The sequence below is a fragment of the Heloderma suspectum genome, chromosome 16, assembly GCF_057233095.1.
Source record: "Heloderma suspectum isolate Gila_16-S chromosome 16, 16-S_ref, whole genome shotgun sequence".
Lineage (NCBI taxonomy): Eukaryota > Metazoa > Chordata > Lepidosauria > Squamata > Helodermatidae > Heloderma > Heloderma suspectum.
In genome coordinates this window covers 8,044,181-8,062,086 of record NC_139473.1, presented here as the reverse complement: position 1 = coordinate 8,062,086, position 17,906 = coordinate 8,044,181, and the positions used below count along the sequence as shown (strand labels likewise).

At 48.5% G+C, this 17,906-nt stretch overlaps 1 protein-coding gene across 1 annotated transcript in view; it reads right to left on the bottom strand.

The window, feature by feature from the left end:
- LHX1 (LIM homeobox 1) overlaps positions 1 to 17,906 on the bottom strand; it is a 59,242-nt gene that overhangs the window by 3,221 nt on the left and 38,115 nt on the right. Inside the window, exon 4 of the mRNA XM_084823404.1 lies at positions 8,405 to 8,570. Within this exon, the coding sequence (XP_084679530.1) occupies positions 8,405 to 8,570 (166 nt within the window). The remainder of the gene's footprint in view (positions 1 to 8,404; positions 8,571 to 17,906) is intronic.

Sequence of the window (17,906 nt, the reverse complement as noted above, 5' to 3'; positions counted from 1 at the left end):
CTCTTGAAAATTGCCCCCTGTGTGGCAAAAAAGCTAAGAAAAAAATCACCTTCCATTGGCAGCAATGGACAGTCAAATCTCTATGAAATAGATCTGGGCATGTGGGAAATATATTGGGGCCAAAGTGCCATAGGCCCAGGTCTAACCGCACCTCTGCCCTCCACGCTGCTCTTTGCCCATGAGGAGAAGTGGCTATGGGTCCTTAGAGCAGCTAAGCTTACAGAGCAAATCGGAGCTGAAGGATTTTCATAGAATCATAGGGTTGGGAGGTGTCTACAAGACCATCTAGACCAACCCCCTGCTCAGTGCAAGAAGTCTGATTCCCAGGCGGTCTCCCATCCAAGTACTAACCAGGGCTGACCCTGCTTAGCTTCTGAGATCAGACGAGATCAGGTCAGGATAATGGTACGGGAGGGGAGGGAACAGTTAACCTCTTGCATCCCCAAACCAGACAGGGAGCTCCTGCAGATGCTAATTAAAATAACAACAGCAACAACAACAATATGCAAATATGAACCTGAAATTAACATATCATCTTGCTTGGCCCTTGGTTGCAGAAATAACTTGCAAGGGTGTGCTTGGTGTGGGAATGCAAACTGTAGCCACAATTGCCAAACCATCACTTGGAGTCTCCTTCTGCACCTTTAAATTCACCACTGCCCGTTATCTTCCATCTCCCCCATGGGGTGTCGCAAAAGCAAGCGGAGGAGAAAGAGCAGAATGACAGGACCAGGGGGAATAGCTTGTTAGTTCCTTATCTCCCAAGAAGGCATTGCTAAATGTTAAAAGGTACAAGGGGAACCTAGGTGGCAACCCAATTGTAAGGGGAGGAGCTGTCCTTTTTTCACACAGGTCAGGCAGACTCTTGTCTGCATCAGCACAGGTTCCAATTATTTCTTCCGAACTATTCTTCCCCTCTCCCAGGAAACCCTCCACGGCAAATAACAGCAACAACAATTTTATATCCTGCCTTTCTTAACAGTTCAAGGTGATTAACACTAACCATAAAATGCAAGAACATCTCTCAAGCCATACTGCGAATATTCTGCAACAAAACAAAGAAAATCAGAAGCGTGTGTCGGTGAAAGCCAGATTCAGCTACCTGGATAAATCATGCAAAAGAAACAAACATTTGTCTATATTTGCTTCTTTCCCCCCTAATTTATTGTGCCGTTGCTAAGTGGGGATTCCCCCACCACGGCCACAGCCAGTAGTGCTGGGGGAAGGGGGCAACGCAGACCCCCAAACCTTCTGAATTCGCTTACCCTGTCCTTGACCCAATATTGAAAGGTAATAATTTGAGGCCAGCTGATGGCCCTGAGTTTTAAATTTGCCACCCCCAAAATGGACCCCAGAACCCGAGTCTCAGGGCCAAAGCAAAGCCCAGCTTTCCTTTCTCATTCTCTGTTATACGAAGATACAAAGCTGCCGTACAGAGCAAAGTCAGAGATACCATCAGACTTAGGCAGACCTAAGCATAGGACTGCCAGTGGAGGCCGTTGGCTTCGATGTCAGAGAAGTGGTGAATCCGCTCCGGGTTTCATTTAGAACCTTCTGCACCTTGGATGGCTCCTTTAGAGTTCTGACAGGTTCTGAATGAAACCCGGAGCAGATGCAGCGCCCCATTGACATCAGAGCCACCGGCCTCCACTGCTTGCTATCATGAATGGCAGCCCAAGGTCTTTCCCAATCTTTGTTAGAGGCGGTCTTTGGCCAGCAAAGCCAGGGACTGAACCTGCAGGATGAACTTTTTCTACGCTTCAGCCCCTTTTCCCTCTCTGAAACAAAACTGAACATGTCTACTCAGAAGTAAGCCCCACCAAGTTCGACAGTACTTGCTTCCAGGTGTGTGCTTGACCAGGCAACCTGTCGGTGGGCAACTTCAAGGCCCCTGCTTTCCCTTCTGATGGTTTTTTTTACGTTTAAACTGGGCTTGGACTGGACAGGCCTTTCAACGGAGGACACTTTCGAATACAGGAACAAAGGAAGCAGCTTTATACAGAGTCAGGCCTGGGTCCATCTAGCCCAGTATTGTCAACACTGACTGGCAGCAAGGGCTCTCCAGGGTTTCAGGCTAGAGTTTTTCCAGCCCTACCTGGAGAAGCTGGGGTTCGAAGCTGGGACCTTGGACCCATAAAGTTGGAGCTCTGCCACTGAGCAATGATCCTCCCCTGAAAAATAAAGTGAGATTCTACTCCTCATGGTTCTGAATAAAGGGTTGCTTTAAATAGGAACATAGAAAGTTGCTTTATATTGAGTCAGAGCAGTGGCCCATCTAAGGCCACTAGTGTTGACACTGACAGGCAGCGCCCCTCCAGTGTTTAGGCAGAATTCTTTCCTAGCCTTACGTGGAGAAGCTGGGAAGTGAATGTGGGACCTTTTGCATGCGAATCAGGGGCTCTACCACTGAGCCATGGCCCTCTTCCTGTCCTCTGTCAGCCCTTCAAACAGAGAACTACCTTCTGTAAAGCAGGGTCCATGGCCACCCTAGGTAGGCCACCTGTACCAATCTAGAAAAGTGTACAGAGTTTTGCAGGGGCCCGCTCAGTGCCGGTCTGTCTCAAACAAAACGGCACCATCCACTCTCAGGAGGGAAGTACCAGCAGGCTTGGAGGAGAGCTGCTGATACGGAAGTACAAAAAACTTTAGGGGGGGAAACACCCTATGTTGATTGGGGATGTGGGACTGAAAACAACCCAATAAGGACTGGGCATGCTTAATGGGGATAGAACGCTGTTGTCTGACAGGAAATAGATGGTGGACCAGGAATGGAATGGAGTATCCAGAAAGAGGGCTTGCTTGATTGGCTGGCTGGCATCCTGAGCAGGAGTAGTCTATACTGCAACACTTTGTTTCAGTTTCTACTTGTCTTTCAAATTGGGGAACTAAAAATTCATTAAATTCTTTGGATTTAATTTTTTTAATTTAATACTGGACTGCCCTAACCCCACGCTCTTAAAAAAAACACAAACCATTTACAGAGTCACCAGTGATTGCCCCCTTAGCTACTGTCTTTTTGATGATGACTGGATCATGATTTGGGTAAAACCAGAGAAATGTGTTTCATTTATTTTAATATTTTTCTGCGCTGCCTTTCAGTATAAATATTCTCAGGGTGGCTTACACAATTAAAACAAAAACAATACATACATAACGAAATTAAGGGGCACAGAACAGTGGATACACCTGGAAACAATACGATCATCACAGTTCAACAATTGCTTGTAGACTGCATTAACATCCCTCGTGCCCCCAAATGTTCTTTCCCCACAATTTGAGCATTGGGGGTTGGACTGCATGGACTTTGGTCTCTTGAAACACTGCATCATTATGAAAGAATATTCGCCTGTACCCAATTTCTCAACCTCCAGCTGCTGTCAATTAAAAATCTACCAGCTTTTTCAAATGCTCATGATAAAGAACCCCATCTTCCCCCCAGCTGTCAGATCCTAAACGCTGTTTTCACACGTGTGTGCGACTGTGCGTGTGCATGTACATGCACAAATGTACACACACGTGCCGCGGAGGCTGGTGGCTCCAATTTTGGTAGGGCGGTGAATCCATTCCGGGTTTTAGTCAGAACCAGCCAGAACTCTAAAGGAGCTATCTGAGGTGCTGAATCCTATCCCCAAGTTAGGTTCAGCACCTTGGATAGCTGGGAGGGCATTGAAGCCCCTGCCTTTGGTCCCATAAATATTTGTTCAGTAACTCAGATGGTTTCAGATTTATTTATTTATTTATTTCATTTCTATACCGCCCAATAGCCGAAGCTCTCTGGGCAGTTCACAAAAATTAATTTCACTAGCTTTCCAACTTATCTTAAGGGCTAGAAAAACTTGCTTAAAAAAAGAAGGGGGAGGGGAAGGCTGGATTCTTATAAAGTTGTAATCTGCAGCCAAGATGACCTTTGGCAACTTTTTCTTCACTTCCATGGAATCATAGCACTCATGTGGGCCTTGACATTGGTGTACAAATACAGCTTGATCCAACACTTTCCCAAGCTTCAGTTCCCAACAAAAGAGCCCTACACACTCCTTGCACCTTTTCAAAACTGGCCATTAAATTGCAAACTGGGAGGGTGCCACAAAAAATAAAGCCATCCATATAAGCCTGTAGCCAGATATTTTCCTGGTTAGGTGGCCTAAGGAGACACTAGATTAGGGATGTTAGAGAAATCTACAATGGATTCAAATGGGTTTGGATTTCTGTGAATCTGACCTGCAGATTCCAGAGCAGGCTAGCTTTTTTCACTTTTTCACTTGGGGGGGGGGATTTGCAGAAATTCGCATTAGCGCTCATGCGCACTAGTAGCACATTAACTAATGTGGATTAGCACAAGTAGGACAAAATTCTGGGGGGGGGAATCCTGATTCCATCAGTGAGTGGATGACAGAACAAAAGATGCCTGATGATATGCAAAAGACAGATGGAATGGATTTAACAAAATCTGTACATCCCTACACCAGACACCCTAAGGGTCCAATTCTATGCATGTTTAGGCAGAAAAAGTCCTACAATCTTATTCATGTTTAGACAGAAAACGGTCCTATAACTTCCGGCATCCCTCAGCCAGCAATGCTAGCTGGGGAATGCTAGGAGTTGTAGGACTTTTTTCTGTCTTAACATGCGTAGGATTGCACCCTTCATAACTCTGCATTACATCGTTTTACTCAAATAAAAGATTAAAACATATTTTTTTAAGATCAATTGCCCCATGCTTGTCTACCATCCCAGTGCCTTTTACTAACTGGCCCAGGACTCAGTATGGTGAGATCAGGTCTACTTCATACTGAACTGCACTTCTCCCCACCTTCGTATTTCTTTAAGTAAAGGGCTGAGGGACTGTACCTTTAAACAAAAGATGAAAGTTTAGGATCAGGCCCTAGAGAGGCAGTATGACATAGTGGTGCAGCTATGTAATTTTGGGCCCTGGTCTTAATGCTCTTACGGGGGGTCCCGTTTAGATGGCCATGTGCTTGGCTTCAGTTGTGAAAAGGTAAAGGTAAAGGTGTCCCCAACCAGTCATGTCTGACTCTAGGGTGCGGTGCTCATCCCCGTTTCTAAGCTGAAGAGCCAGCGCTGTCCGAAGACGCTTCTGTGGTCATGTGGCCGGCATGACTGAACACCGAAATGCACGGAACGCTGTTACCTTTCCCACCGAGGCGGTACCTATTTATCTACTTGCAATTTCTTGCTTTCGAACTGCTAGGTTGGCAGAAGCTGGGACTGAAGACGGGAGCTCACTCCGTCACGCAGCACTCGGGTCTCGAACTGCTGACCTGCCGACCTTCCAGTCTGCAGTTCAGCATCTTAACCACTAAGCCACCGCGGCCCCTTCAGTTGTGAAGCATGCAACTAAAATTTCTTTTCTCCCCAACCACCATTCCACACTTTACAATTGTTTCTGCATTCCTAATATATTTGGTTCTAATAATTACAACAATCACCACAAGATGGTTTGCCAAACCTGATCTAAAAAAAATACTCAGAGTGTGTGCAGTTTTGCATTTCAAAATCACATCATCATGACTACAGGAATAAAATGGAGTTTGCTTCTGATGCCCCGATCATTCTCTGGAAAGTGAGGAGCCGTGGACTTTGGCTTGAGTGTCAAACTAGGGGCATGGAAACTTGGATGAAAATCCACAGTTGGCTGTAATGCGAACTGGATGAACATTCCCAGCCAGCATGGCCAGTGGACAATGGGAGTTGTAGTCCATCTACAATTCCCATTTCAGATGGACTATGGCTGGGCTAGCCATCTAACCTGAGAGCCAGTGTGGTGAAGTGGTTAGAGTGTTGGACTGGGAGTTGGGAGATCCGGGTTCCAGTCCCCGCTTGGCCATGATGGTGACTGGGCGACTTTGGGCCAGTCACTGACTCTCAGCCTAACCTGCCTCACAAGGTTGTTGTGAGGATAAAATTGAGAGGAGGAAGGCCATGTAAGCCGCCTTGAGTTCCTTGCCAGAAGAAAAAGAGGCAGGATATAAATGTTGTAATAAATAAATAACCTGTGAAGATGTAGGATATGCAGGTAAAATAGAGCCCAACTACTACTAAATAAAGCTTTTCCTGTTTTCCAGTACTCTGAACAATGAGTAACAAGGCACTAGGCTAAACTGCTATGAAATGTGATAAATAACTGTGTGTATGTGTGTATGTGTGTGTGTGTGTGTGAGCGGACATATTTTAAATAAATTCAAACCCAACAAGCAGTAGCCTCTTGGTGTTTTTAAAAAAAAACAACAACAAATAAAATAATGCATTCATTTTACATTTAAAATGTACATTTAAAATTGCATTAAACATATTAGGCATATCTCTGTTTATGATCTCGGCTGTTCTGCAATTATTCTTTGCCCTCTCTAGGCCTGCTGACCGCAAAAATCTCTGGCTGTGAGCCAGACACTTTCCACGTGTCTCTTCAAGATAGTATAAAAAACACCCTAAATGATTTTCTCTTATTTTTTCTAGTCCTTAGCCTGCAACAGACTAGTAGGGGTGTGTGTGTGTGTGTGTGTGTGTGTGTGTGAGAGAGAGAGAGAGAGAGAGAGAGAGAGGTTTTTTTTGGGGGGGGGTGTTCTCGTTTTCCTGGCAAGGGATCTAATTTTTACTATCACCTGTGAAGGTGAGTATTCAACAGGTGCATGAGACAAGCTCCTCCAGCTGAAATTCCCTCTTCTACACAACTACAGGGCTGGCCCTACCATGAGGCGAAGGAGTCGCTTCAGGTGGCAGTTGCTGAGAGGTGGCAGCAAGGTGTTGGAGGGGAGACCTGTGTGCCACGAGGCCTGCTCTGAACCCCCTAATTTACCCTGCTGCTGTCCTGTGCCGTAGAGGACACCATCCCATCATTAAGGTTGAAAACAGATTCATCTGCCAGTCCAGTTGGCTTTTTTACCTGGAATAGAAAGGGGGCACCACCTTCTTCTTCATCTCAGGCAGCAAAATGTCTTGGACTGGCCCTGTGCAACTATTAGAAGTGCAGAAACCCTGACCTCTTATGCATCTGGCCACTTGGGAGAAATATTCTGACTGGAACCAATTCTACAGGGTCTCAGGCAGAGCTGGCCCCCAGCACCTGCTACCTGGTCCTTTAGCTGCTGCTGTCAAGAGTGATGCTACATCTGGAAGCCCTGGTTTGTACTCTCAGATGAGTAGCTATGCCTTTAATCCCCTCCAAGTCAATGGGTCTACTCTAGAGGAAAGCAACTGTGGCCCAAACATGGGTTACGTGTCTGTGAAGTTTTGATCATGTAAGGGTGCAATCCTATGCATGTTTAGACAGAAAAAAGTCCTATAACTCCCAGCATGCTGGCTGGGGAATGCTGGGAGGTGTAGGACTGTTTGCTGTCTAAACAGGCATAGGATTGAACCCTAACTAACTTTCTCTCTCAGCCCTGTTCTCAATCCATTCCACCTGAAATATTGGGATGGAAACATCTTTTTACAGTGCAATCCTATACATGACGACTCAGGAGTAAGCCAAGTGCCCAAAATGGGTCTTACTCCCAGGTAAGTGTATATATAGGGTTGCATCTTTATTGCTGTATACACTGTATAGTGTATATAAGTGTATTACATTCAAAAATCTTTTTACCTGGAAGTAAGTCGCATGGAACTCAATGGGATTTACTTCCAGATTAATAGGTTTAAGATGCAAGGCTGTAGCCATAGGTATCATTATAGGGGATCCAGACCTCTTATCATTTATGCTGATCCCTTTAGACTCTGTTCAGACAGGGTGTGTGTGTGAGAGAGAGATTTGGCTAAAATTAGTGAAAGGCAGAGACTGGTGTTGGTGGATTTCATAACACCCCGACACACACCCAATAATTGGGGAGGGGGGGGAGATTCCAGGCTGCTCCTTAAATTTTCAGCTATAATAAATAAATAAATAAAGAATGACTGTCCATGTTATAGTGATAACAAGGAAATCGTGAGGGCAGAATAGTTCCCAATTATTCACTAAGGATGGAATCCTATAGGAACTTACCCGGGAGTAAGTCACATTGAATGCAATAGGCCTTATTTCTGAGTAGACATGCAAAGGATTGTACTATAAGACTTCTCCTGCCTTACAATGCTCATGAGCACAAAGGCACTGGGGTTAGGCCTTCTTTTTTTGATGGTACACATTTTAAATGTTGTTCATATTGAATGCAATTAAAGCACTCCACACAGATTAAGCTGCCTGTATTTACTTTCCTGGCAGCTCTGCACTGAACCTCCCCCCACCCCTCCTCACCCTTAGGCCCAAGATTTCTGGCTGCAGGCCTGTCAGGGGTGTGAAATCCAAGTTCTCTGGCTTAAGGTAGTGGCAGATTGGACGGCATCGCTGTGCTTTTCCCAGCATGCGGATGAGCTTGGAGTACCCCAAGGAACAACCCCCGCGCTTACCCACCTCCATAGAAGGAGAAGGGCCCGTTGGGGATGAGCTCGCCCGGCTCCAAGCGGTCCACCAGGGGCCTCATGCGGCGGGGGCTGCGGAAGAACGCGTGCCTGCGGGCCCCCAGCGCGCTCAGCTGCTTCATGCGCCTTTCCTTGGAGCGCCGGTTCTGGAACCAAACCTGCCACGGGGAAGAAGGAGAAAGAGGAGCCAGAGATGAGACCAGAGGCTGCTGGGAAGGGGGTCGGGGCACAGAATCAGCACCTGCAGAATTGGAGAAGCACCCGGCAGGGCAAGCGAGGGCGTCTCCGGGGCGCGACCAGGGCGCACGGGATCCCCTCTTTGCAGAGAGCCTGGGGCATCGGCCTGGACAGTCTGTGGAGGGAGGTTTTACGGTGACCCCCCCCCCCAGAGCAGCCTTCCCAAGCCGGCGCCCTCCGGAGGTGTCAGACTACAACTCCCATCACCCCAGCCTGCTGGCTGGGGATGATGGGAGTTGTAGCCCAACACCTCTGGAGGGCGCCAGCTTGGAGAAGGCTACATTGTCGTGAACGGCCCAGAGAGCCTCGGCTATTGGGTGGTACAGACATGAAAGAATAAGAATACTCCAGAGAGCCCAAATAGCAACCTAGCAACGCACTCTGAAGGAGCTATCCAAGGTGCTGGACCGATTTTGAGGCTAGACTTCAGCACTTTGGAGAGCTCCCGTGAGAGTTCTGGCTGGTTCTGACCAAAACCCAGAGCGGATTCACTGCCCGGCTGACATAGGAGCCACCGGCCTCCACAAGGCAGCCAGTTTGGGTCCTCCTGGATCTGGCTTCTGAACCTTTGCGTTTGCCAGAGCAGGCGGGTCCTGCATGGCACAAAGGCGGAGACGGACAGAGATACCGACACATGTCCCCCTTCTCTGTCAATATCATCCGGCTCGGCAAGCCGGTGAAACAGGCCTGTGCAAAGCACTCTGGAGCTGAAACCTGGAGAGATCGGCTCTTTCTCTGTCTCTGAAACGTGCGCGCTCTAAACCCATTGTGCCGGAGGGTCAGCCAGCTTCGGGGCTGGCCATCCAGAGGAACTTGCGGCTCAGGGAACCCGCGCCAATCCGGATTCGGGCACCCGGATTCGGTTTACGCATAGCAGGATGGAATCAGCTGCCCACAGACCCGAGTCAATCCGCCCCTGCCGTCGCCTGGCTCAGTATATATACACAGATGCGTCTCTCCCGTTACGCACACGCGTGCAGCTTTCAGTCAGAAACACTGGCAAGCCCCGAGATTCATTCACAGGTTCCACCCATTTTGCAGATACCATACTAATTCGCACAGCAGAGATTTTTCCTATACACCCTGCCTACTTAACCCCACCGGGACAGAAGTGTGGAATATGGTGTGCACGTGTTAGCCACGAAGATCTGCGTAGCTGTTGGCACATGACCAACTGAAGCCCCTTTCCTCGTTGACTGTACACGCGCATCTATGTGCGCGCGCGCGCCCACACACATCTGGCTTAGAAAGACCAAACCAAGATTGGGTAGGGCGAAGGGGAGAGCTTGGGACTTGGCAAAAACTGGCAAAGTTATGGTGCCCGGCAGGGGAGGACTCCCAATGTACAGACATGACAACCAAAACTAAACACACAAAACTAGCGCACGCTCGCCAATATGCCCTTTACACCAGCGGCGGGCAACTTTTGACCATTCCGATATTTTAGCCCACTGCTCCCATCATGCGTCAGCATAGGCTAAGAAGGCTATGGCTGATGGGAGTTGTAGGCCAAAGCATCAGGAGGGTTGCAAGTTACATAACTGTATATATATATATATATATATATATATATAATCCTCACAACAACCCTGTGAGGGAGGTTAGGCTGAGAGTCACTGACTGGCCCAAAGTTGCCCAGTGACAGTGAGCTTCATGGCCGAGTGGGCACTACAGCCCAGATCTCCCCAGTCCCAGCCCAAGAGTCTAACCACTACACCACCCTGCCTCTCTCGACTGGCCCAAGGCAACCCAGCGAGCTTTCTAAAGGAGAGGAGACCTGAACCTGGTCCCTCACTCTAAACACTACACCACACCGCAATGTGCACTGCAGACACGGAAATGCACACAGTTCCTTGCGCACTCCTCAACATGACATGGTTCCCCGAGCCGGCGCCCTCCTGATACACACGACTGCAACTCCCATCATGCACCACACTGGCTGGGAATGATGGGAGCTGTAGTCCAATGCATCTAGAGGGTGCTGGCTTGGAGAAGGCTGTTACACGTCATTACACGAAAGGGACTTGCGCACACGCTTATATCCCCCCCACCATACAAACACACACTCCCGTGTATTCTGTCACTTTGCACACGCAGAGAAAAAGGACAGACACGCCTATGTAAGCACCCTCCTCCCATATACACCTCCGCACTTACAGCCCACTCCAGTGCACGTTTACTTTGAAGTAAGCCCCACGGTGCCCACTCATAGTCTTGATGAGCAGAGCTGCCTTGAGCATATACAGAGTGCCTTTTCATCACCAGTGGAAAAAGCACTCCTCGCCGTCGCTAGTCAGAGCACACAGCTGAACTGCGGGGTCTCTCGTTTATGCTGATCCAGCTGTGCCCACGCAAGAGCCAGTGTGGCGTAGTGGTTAGAGTGCTGGACAGGCACTCAGGAGATCCAGGTTCTAATCCCCACTCGGCCATGAAGCTCGCTGGGTGACTTTGGGCCAGTCACTGACTCTCTGCCTAACCTACCTCGCAGGGTTGTTGTGAGGATAAAATTGAGAGGAGGAAGGCCATGTAAGCTGAATTGGGTTCCTTGCAAAAGGGGAAAAAAGGGTGGGAGAGAAATGTAATAATAAATAAAGTAAATAAAGAACGATGCTCTCCAATCCCTGATCCCTTGGCCGCATTGGCTAGGGCTTATGGGAGTTGTAGTCCAAAACGCCTGGAGGGCACCAGGTCGCATACCCCAAACTACACCTCCCCCCCATTTATTTATTAATGGATTTCCCACTCAGATTAGATCCCCCTCCCTTTCTCTCTCTCTCGCTCACGCGCGCACACGCCTGCCACAAATACACTGGAGACCGGTGGCTCCGGTTTCTGCCGGGCTGTGAATCCATTCTGGGTTTCAGTCAGAACTCTAAAGGAGCTATCCAAGGTGCGGAACCCTATTCCTAAATTAGGCTCCGCACCTGGGATAGCTCCTTTAGAGTTCTGGTTCGTTCTGACTGAAACCCAGAATGGATGCACCCCCCGCCCCATGGAAGCTGGATTCAGCAGCTTCCACTGCACCAACATGACGGCCTCCTTTACAGACAGCCACGTACAAGAGCAGCTCCCCGAACAGACGCAAGATAAAGAGTCCAATATTAAGCTAGGCCCGAGCTGCTCTTGGGTTGTGGCCAATGGTAGTCCTACTTAGAGTAGACCCATTGAAATGAATGGGACTTCAGTTACGCGAACACTGGACACAACCCCTTGTTTCCGAACCAGAGCGGAAAAGCGCAAGGAATTCGATTTCCGGCGGAATCCCTGGGCGTGTCTACTCAGAAGTAAGTCCTAATATCTTCCCTGATCAGGGAGTAGAGCAACCTTAGCATCCAGAGCAAAGCGAGGATCTTCCCCTCTCGCCCAGATTTTAAACGCACACACGGTCGGCAAGGCTCCGCGCATTTCCTCGCGAGTAAGAGAGCCGCTCCTAGCCGCCCAGACACCCCGTTGCTAAATGTCAGAGAAGGCCTACCGATTTCAGCGGGGAAGAGCTTACTTCCAAGTTGAACCGGAGGAGGATCGGAGCCTCTCTTAGGAGGTGTACTCAGCTCAGTCCTGTTGCGTCCCTTGCCCACTGACCACAGGGGGGCTTACTCCCGAGTCAGCATGTATTGGCTCCGGCTCCAATGGCAGGCATAACAGAGAAATGTCTTAAAAGAATCGAATAAAAGGCTAGTCTGTCTTCCAGAGATAGACTTTATACTTCAGCAACCCGATCTGCACTGCATATAAATAAACTAAAAACAAATAATCTCTCTCCACCTCTCTTTTGCTCTGTATTATAGAGAGCCACTCACACACGTATATCTATATCTATATCTATATCTATACACACGCACACACAGAGAGAGAGAGAGAGCTACAAACACACACGAACTATGCACATATATAAATGCATGCTTTTATACAGAGGGGTGTGTATATGCATATGTGTGCGACACACACAGGTTTGGAGAAGGGAGAAATATATCCCGCACGGTCCGCTGGAAATTAGGCACCGCTAATTCTCCCCGACTCCAGTGCCCCCACCCCCATCATTGAAATCAGTTGGATTTAGTGGTACCTAATCTTGACCGGACCGTGCGGGGTATATCTTAGATATTCCATGCATAGCTACGCAGTTATATTTTACGCACGGACTATAATTCGATGCACCTCTTCCTTCCGAGGAGAACTCTTCTGTTGATCGCCCTTTCTTTCTGCCTTTGGTGTATTTTTAGCTATGTTTTCTAAATTTAAAAACAACAACAACAGGCGGGGGGGGGGCGCTTGGTTCGACGACTCAGGCCACCGCCGCCTTCTCTCTTCCCGAGTGTGTGAGTGGGAGAAGAAGGCAAGAAAGGGACCGAGCAGGGAGCCCGGACGAAGAAAGCGCCGCGGCCAGAAGCGCGCACAGCTCTTTACGGGAGGTGAAACTAACCAGACCGCGCTCCGCCGCTCCGCCGCCTTTGTCAATTTCCTCTGCGTGCCATCAACACTTTCTCCCACTTCCTGCCAATGCTTTTCCCCAACTCCACAAAGGGCTCGCGGCCCCTCGTTAAAAGAAACCCAAACGGAAGCCATCTGTTTAACGGCAAGCCCGTTCACTCAGCCTTCGCCAACCGGGTGGGCCCACCAGATGTGAGGACAACTCCCAGCATGCTGGAAATGGTAGTCCAGCAGATCTGGAGGGCCCCAGGTTAGGAAAGGGCGAGTTAACTAACCTCTGTCTCTACCGGCGCGCATGCATGGCCGAGGCTGGGATCCGAGGCTTCTTTTCCTGGAAATAAAGAGGAAATCCCATGGAAAACGACGCGAGACGTTTCCAAAACGGAAACGCGCGTTTAGAATTCGGGGTGGAGGTTGTGAAAGAAGCCGCTCCGGAGTAAAACGTGAGAGCGATTTGACATGTCAGTCCTTAAATTTATTAGGCATCGGATCGAAGTCCATGTGTTTAGGATCGGGGCCTTAGCATCCTTTAGCGAGGAAGCTGGTGTTTTTCTTTGTCAGACTGGCCGTCCTAAACACACACACACACACAGAAAATCCATCTCAAAATGGCCGAGATCCACCAAGCAAGTTAAGGCCACGATATTTTAAACTACCTCTCTCAGTCCGAGTTTATGCAGGCTTACTCGGAGGTAAATCTAATGACGCTTTCACCCCACTCGGCATGGATAGAACAGCATGTCTGCATTAGCTGAGAGACCGGCAATCCAGTCCTGATCTGACACCTCTAGAATAAATTATTCCTCTCTCACTCACTCACTTTTGGCAAAAATCCCGAGAGCAGGTTAATTAAAAGCGCTGGTTTCAACGCCTCCCCGCGGGCTCCCCCCCCCCCCCCAATAATGGCGTCTAGTAACTGCAGTGCTGGAATTTTCTTTCAAACCCATATTTACAGGTTCCCAAACGTGGCCCTTTAAAGCCCCAATCAGGTTAGTAAAGCGGGGTAAAAAGCTACAGCGGGCCGGAATGCGAAATAGTAGGGCAAAATGCCTCGCGTCCCCTTTCTCTTCCGCAGTCTGTTGAGCCACCCGCCTTCTGTGGCGCAAACCGGTCTCCTATAGGCGGGTCTACTCAGAAGTAAGTCCCATTGAGCTCAGTGGGGCTTACTCCCGGTCAGCGGGCATCGGGTTGCAGCCTTATAAAGCCGTAATAGGGGAGAGGGACGTATTTCATTCAGGCGCAGTGTGGAGAGCAATCCCTCTAGGGGTTCAACCCAGGCTTTTGGCTCCTGTTATGATTTCTGAAATATTTTCCTCAAGATACTTGGTATTCGGCAGAGTTTAATTTAGACACAAGTCCCCTCCCGGAGCTATGACTTCAGCGCCCTATCCCCACTTCTTTCAGACCCGATCCACGGTCACTGAGCGATTTATAACCACACAGGAGATGCAGGAAAGAAGCCCACAAATCACAGGCGGTGTAAGAAAAGGACTCAAGCTTCTATTTCCCACCTGGGATCGAGGCGTTAAATCCAAATAAATTCACCCGATCCATTTTCCTGCGTCCTCAACACGCTGGTGGCGCGATAAGGAGTTTCCATTGAAATCCGTGGGATACTTAGGATCAGGCGCAAGTTCCTTGGAAAGGTAGTTCTACTAGAATCGACGGGGCTTACGGGCAAGTAAAGGCGGGCACGATCCAGCCAAAGTGAGACACTTTCAAGACTCCGCCCCCCCCTTATTTCTACACACTTCCTACAGTTTGAAACACGTGCTTCAAATGGCCCAGGCTTAACTTCGGAGGAACCTCAGTTCACGCGTAGGATCGCACTTGCCCGCATTTCCCCCGGGGGAGATCACCGCGCAGGCCGAACTTCTCTGCATCGCGGCTTGGAAAATTAGCCCCACTCTGCTCGATGGGATTTTACTATCAAATCATCCAGCAGCAGGGATTTCAGCCATTGGTGGATCTGAATTCAGTGTTTATTCAACGCAGAACACCTTAACGCCAGAATAAATAATATTACAATTATGTTTGGGATTATCACTTACACACACACACACACCACTGCAAAAAAAAGAAGAAAAAAGATAGTCTTCAGGAGTTTTAGGTTGGAAAGCTGTGTGATTCGTGGGTTGTATCCAATGCGAGTCCTGTTTAGAGTAGGTCGGTTGAAATGAATGGGACTTAAATTAGACTAGCATTGATGTAACCCAATGAAAAGAACAACCGGAGAGTCCGAACAGAAGTTAGGTGTGTGTATTTGTTGCAAGATGTCATTGTGTAAAGAAATTTATTAGTAGTAGTATTAGTATTTATTCTCCTATGTACACACATTATGCTCCTATTCTATTCTGCTCCTATGTACAGACACATCATGCACACAATATGTACACATTATATGCACATTATGTACATGTTATGTATGCACATTAGGAGGAGGAGGATGTATGCATGTTATTATTATTATTATTATTATTATTATTATTATGTATGCACATTATTATGTACACATGATGTACATGCTGCTATAATGCTCCTCTGCACACACACATTTAGATTCTCAAGGCAGCTGCTGTGGAAGAGGTGGACATAATAAATCCACTGATTCCCCTTGATTCGGTTTGAAAGCCAAGGCATTTCGGATTAATCGATGCTGGCAAACAGCAGGAGACTGTAGGTTGTGATTACAGGCTGGAATAATGAAGATAACACGGCTCTCAACCCCACATCTGGATCCACCACGCAGACGCAGTTAAGCCAGAAATGTGTTTCCACACGTGGAGTCGAAACTGGAGCAGAAGCGGCATCCTGGCTCCAGGGGTCAGTCAGTGGAGTCTGGTGGGAAATCTGCTCTGGGTTTCAGTCAGAACCAGTTAGAACTACCCAAGGTGTTGAATCTTGCTGTCAAGGGCTCCTTGGAGGGCTCTCTCAGTCTGATCCAGTAGCCAAGTCCAGACACAGACAAAGGGATTCCTTTCAAAGCTTTATTCTTCTTTTACAACTTAACAACTCTACCGTTTGCAACTAGATCTGAGCAGCACAGTACCTATGCCCTAAGTTGGAACAGTTGGTCCCCGTTTGAAAGGGAATTACTGGCAGACCCCTGAACTTAAGGACTAGGGAGAGTCCCTCCCCTTTTCCCTTGGAGCCTCTGGGCGCAGCCGTTGTTTGCGCGCCAACCGGGCACTCCGCCTCCTTTCCGCGCCCTCCATCTGGCGCCGCTCTCTGCGTCTGCGTCGCGCATCCACCAAGTCTGCTTCCCGCGCTCTGTCACTCCCAGGACTGCTATCTAAGCTAGGAATGTTGGTGGGAGGAATCTCCGTCAGCTGTTGGCCCTGGGAAAGAGGAGCGCACTCCTCTCCCAGGAGCGACTGCTCTTCCTCAGAATCAGAACTACTCTGGGATTCTATGGGCTCAGTGTCCACCCTGACACCTACCCTCCAAATAGGTTCAGCACCTTGGATAGCTCTTTCAGAGTTCGGACTGGTTCTGACTGAAACTTTGACTCACATCCCCACCAGCCACCTGCCTCCTCTTCCCATCGTCTCCGCAAGCCTGTGCATGTTTACTCAAGAAGCAAACCTCACCATGAGCAAGGGGGCTTACTCCCTGGTGAGTGTGTTCAGGAAGGAGTGCAGCCACCCGGAGTAAACATGCTAAAAACACACATACCCTGAACTGCACGTCTCCAAGTCCTGCTAATTTCAGTGGGAGACATGCCCTCAAAGTGCATCTAGCATTGCACAAACCTGACTATGGGTTGGATCCAGACCTCCAGGCATGCTTAGACTAGACCTGGGATAGGGTTAGAAATTTTGGTCTGCAACTCCCATCAGCCTCAGCCAGCATGGCAAATGGTGGGGAATTATGGGAGTTGTAGTCCAAAACATCTGGAACCCACCAGGTTGCCTGCCCCCTGGGCTGGACACATTGTAATCAATGGGACTTATGTTTAGTCATGAGTTACTTGTCCCATTGATTCCAATGGGTCTACTCAAAGGCTGGCTACATCTGGATCTAAGCCAATGAATGGAGCATGTGGAAGGCCAGGGGAAAGAGGGAATTTATTATTCTGTGATCCCCTGGACCTCTTTCCTGCCCAACTTTGCCTTAATGGCTCTTTAAAACACCCCCTTGAACTCAGTGGGACTTACTTCTGAGTAGACAAGGCAGTGGATGAGTGACTCAATCTAAATTCAGATTACTCAGGTGCAACCTGAACGTGGATCAGATTAGAAGGCCTTTCTCTCCTGTGAGTGTTTACAATCCTTAAATCCCAAATTAAGCGCCTATGATTGCTCTTGGGATTACTGCAATCCTGTTGCACGTCTCCTTCTCAGTTCTGTTGTGTTTGGTGGGATTTCCTCCCAGGCAGGCATGTATAGGCTTTCAGCAGTGGCAGCTCCCAGTTCAGTGAGGCTGTGCATCTGCTCTGAGTTTCAGTCAGAACCAGTCAGAGAGTAAAATTCAACATAAGCCCAACTTAGAGTAGACCCATTGAAATGAATGAGACTTCAGTTAGTCCTGATTAACTTATGTGCCATTCATTGCAATGGGTCTACTATAAGTAGGACTTAAGTTGGATTTTACCCCAAACTCTAAAGGACCTATGCAAGGTGCTGAAACCAATCCCCAAAATGGGTTCAGTGCCTTGGATAGCTCCTTTAGAGTTCTGACTGGTTCTGACTGAAACCCAGAGTGGATTCACAGCCCCAGTGAAATTGGAGCCACCAGCCTCCACTGGATTTCAGCCAAAATAAGATCACCAGCTAACCGAATCCACATCCCCCCCCCCCGCCTCACCCCCTGCCCCTGTGGCCCCT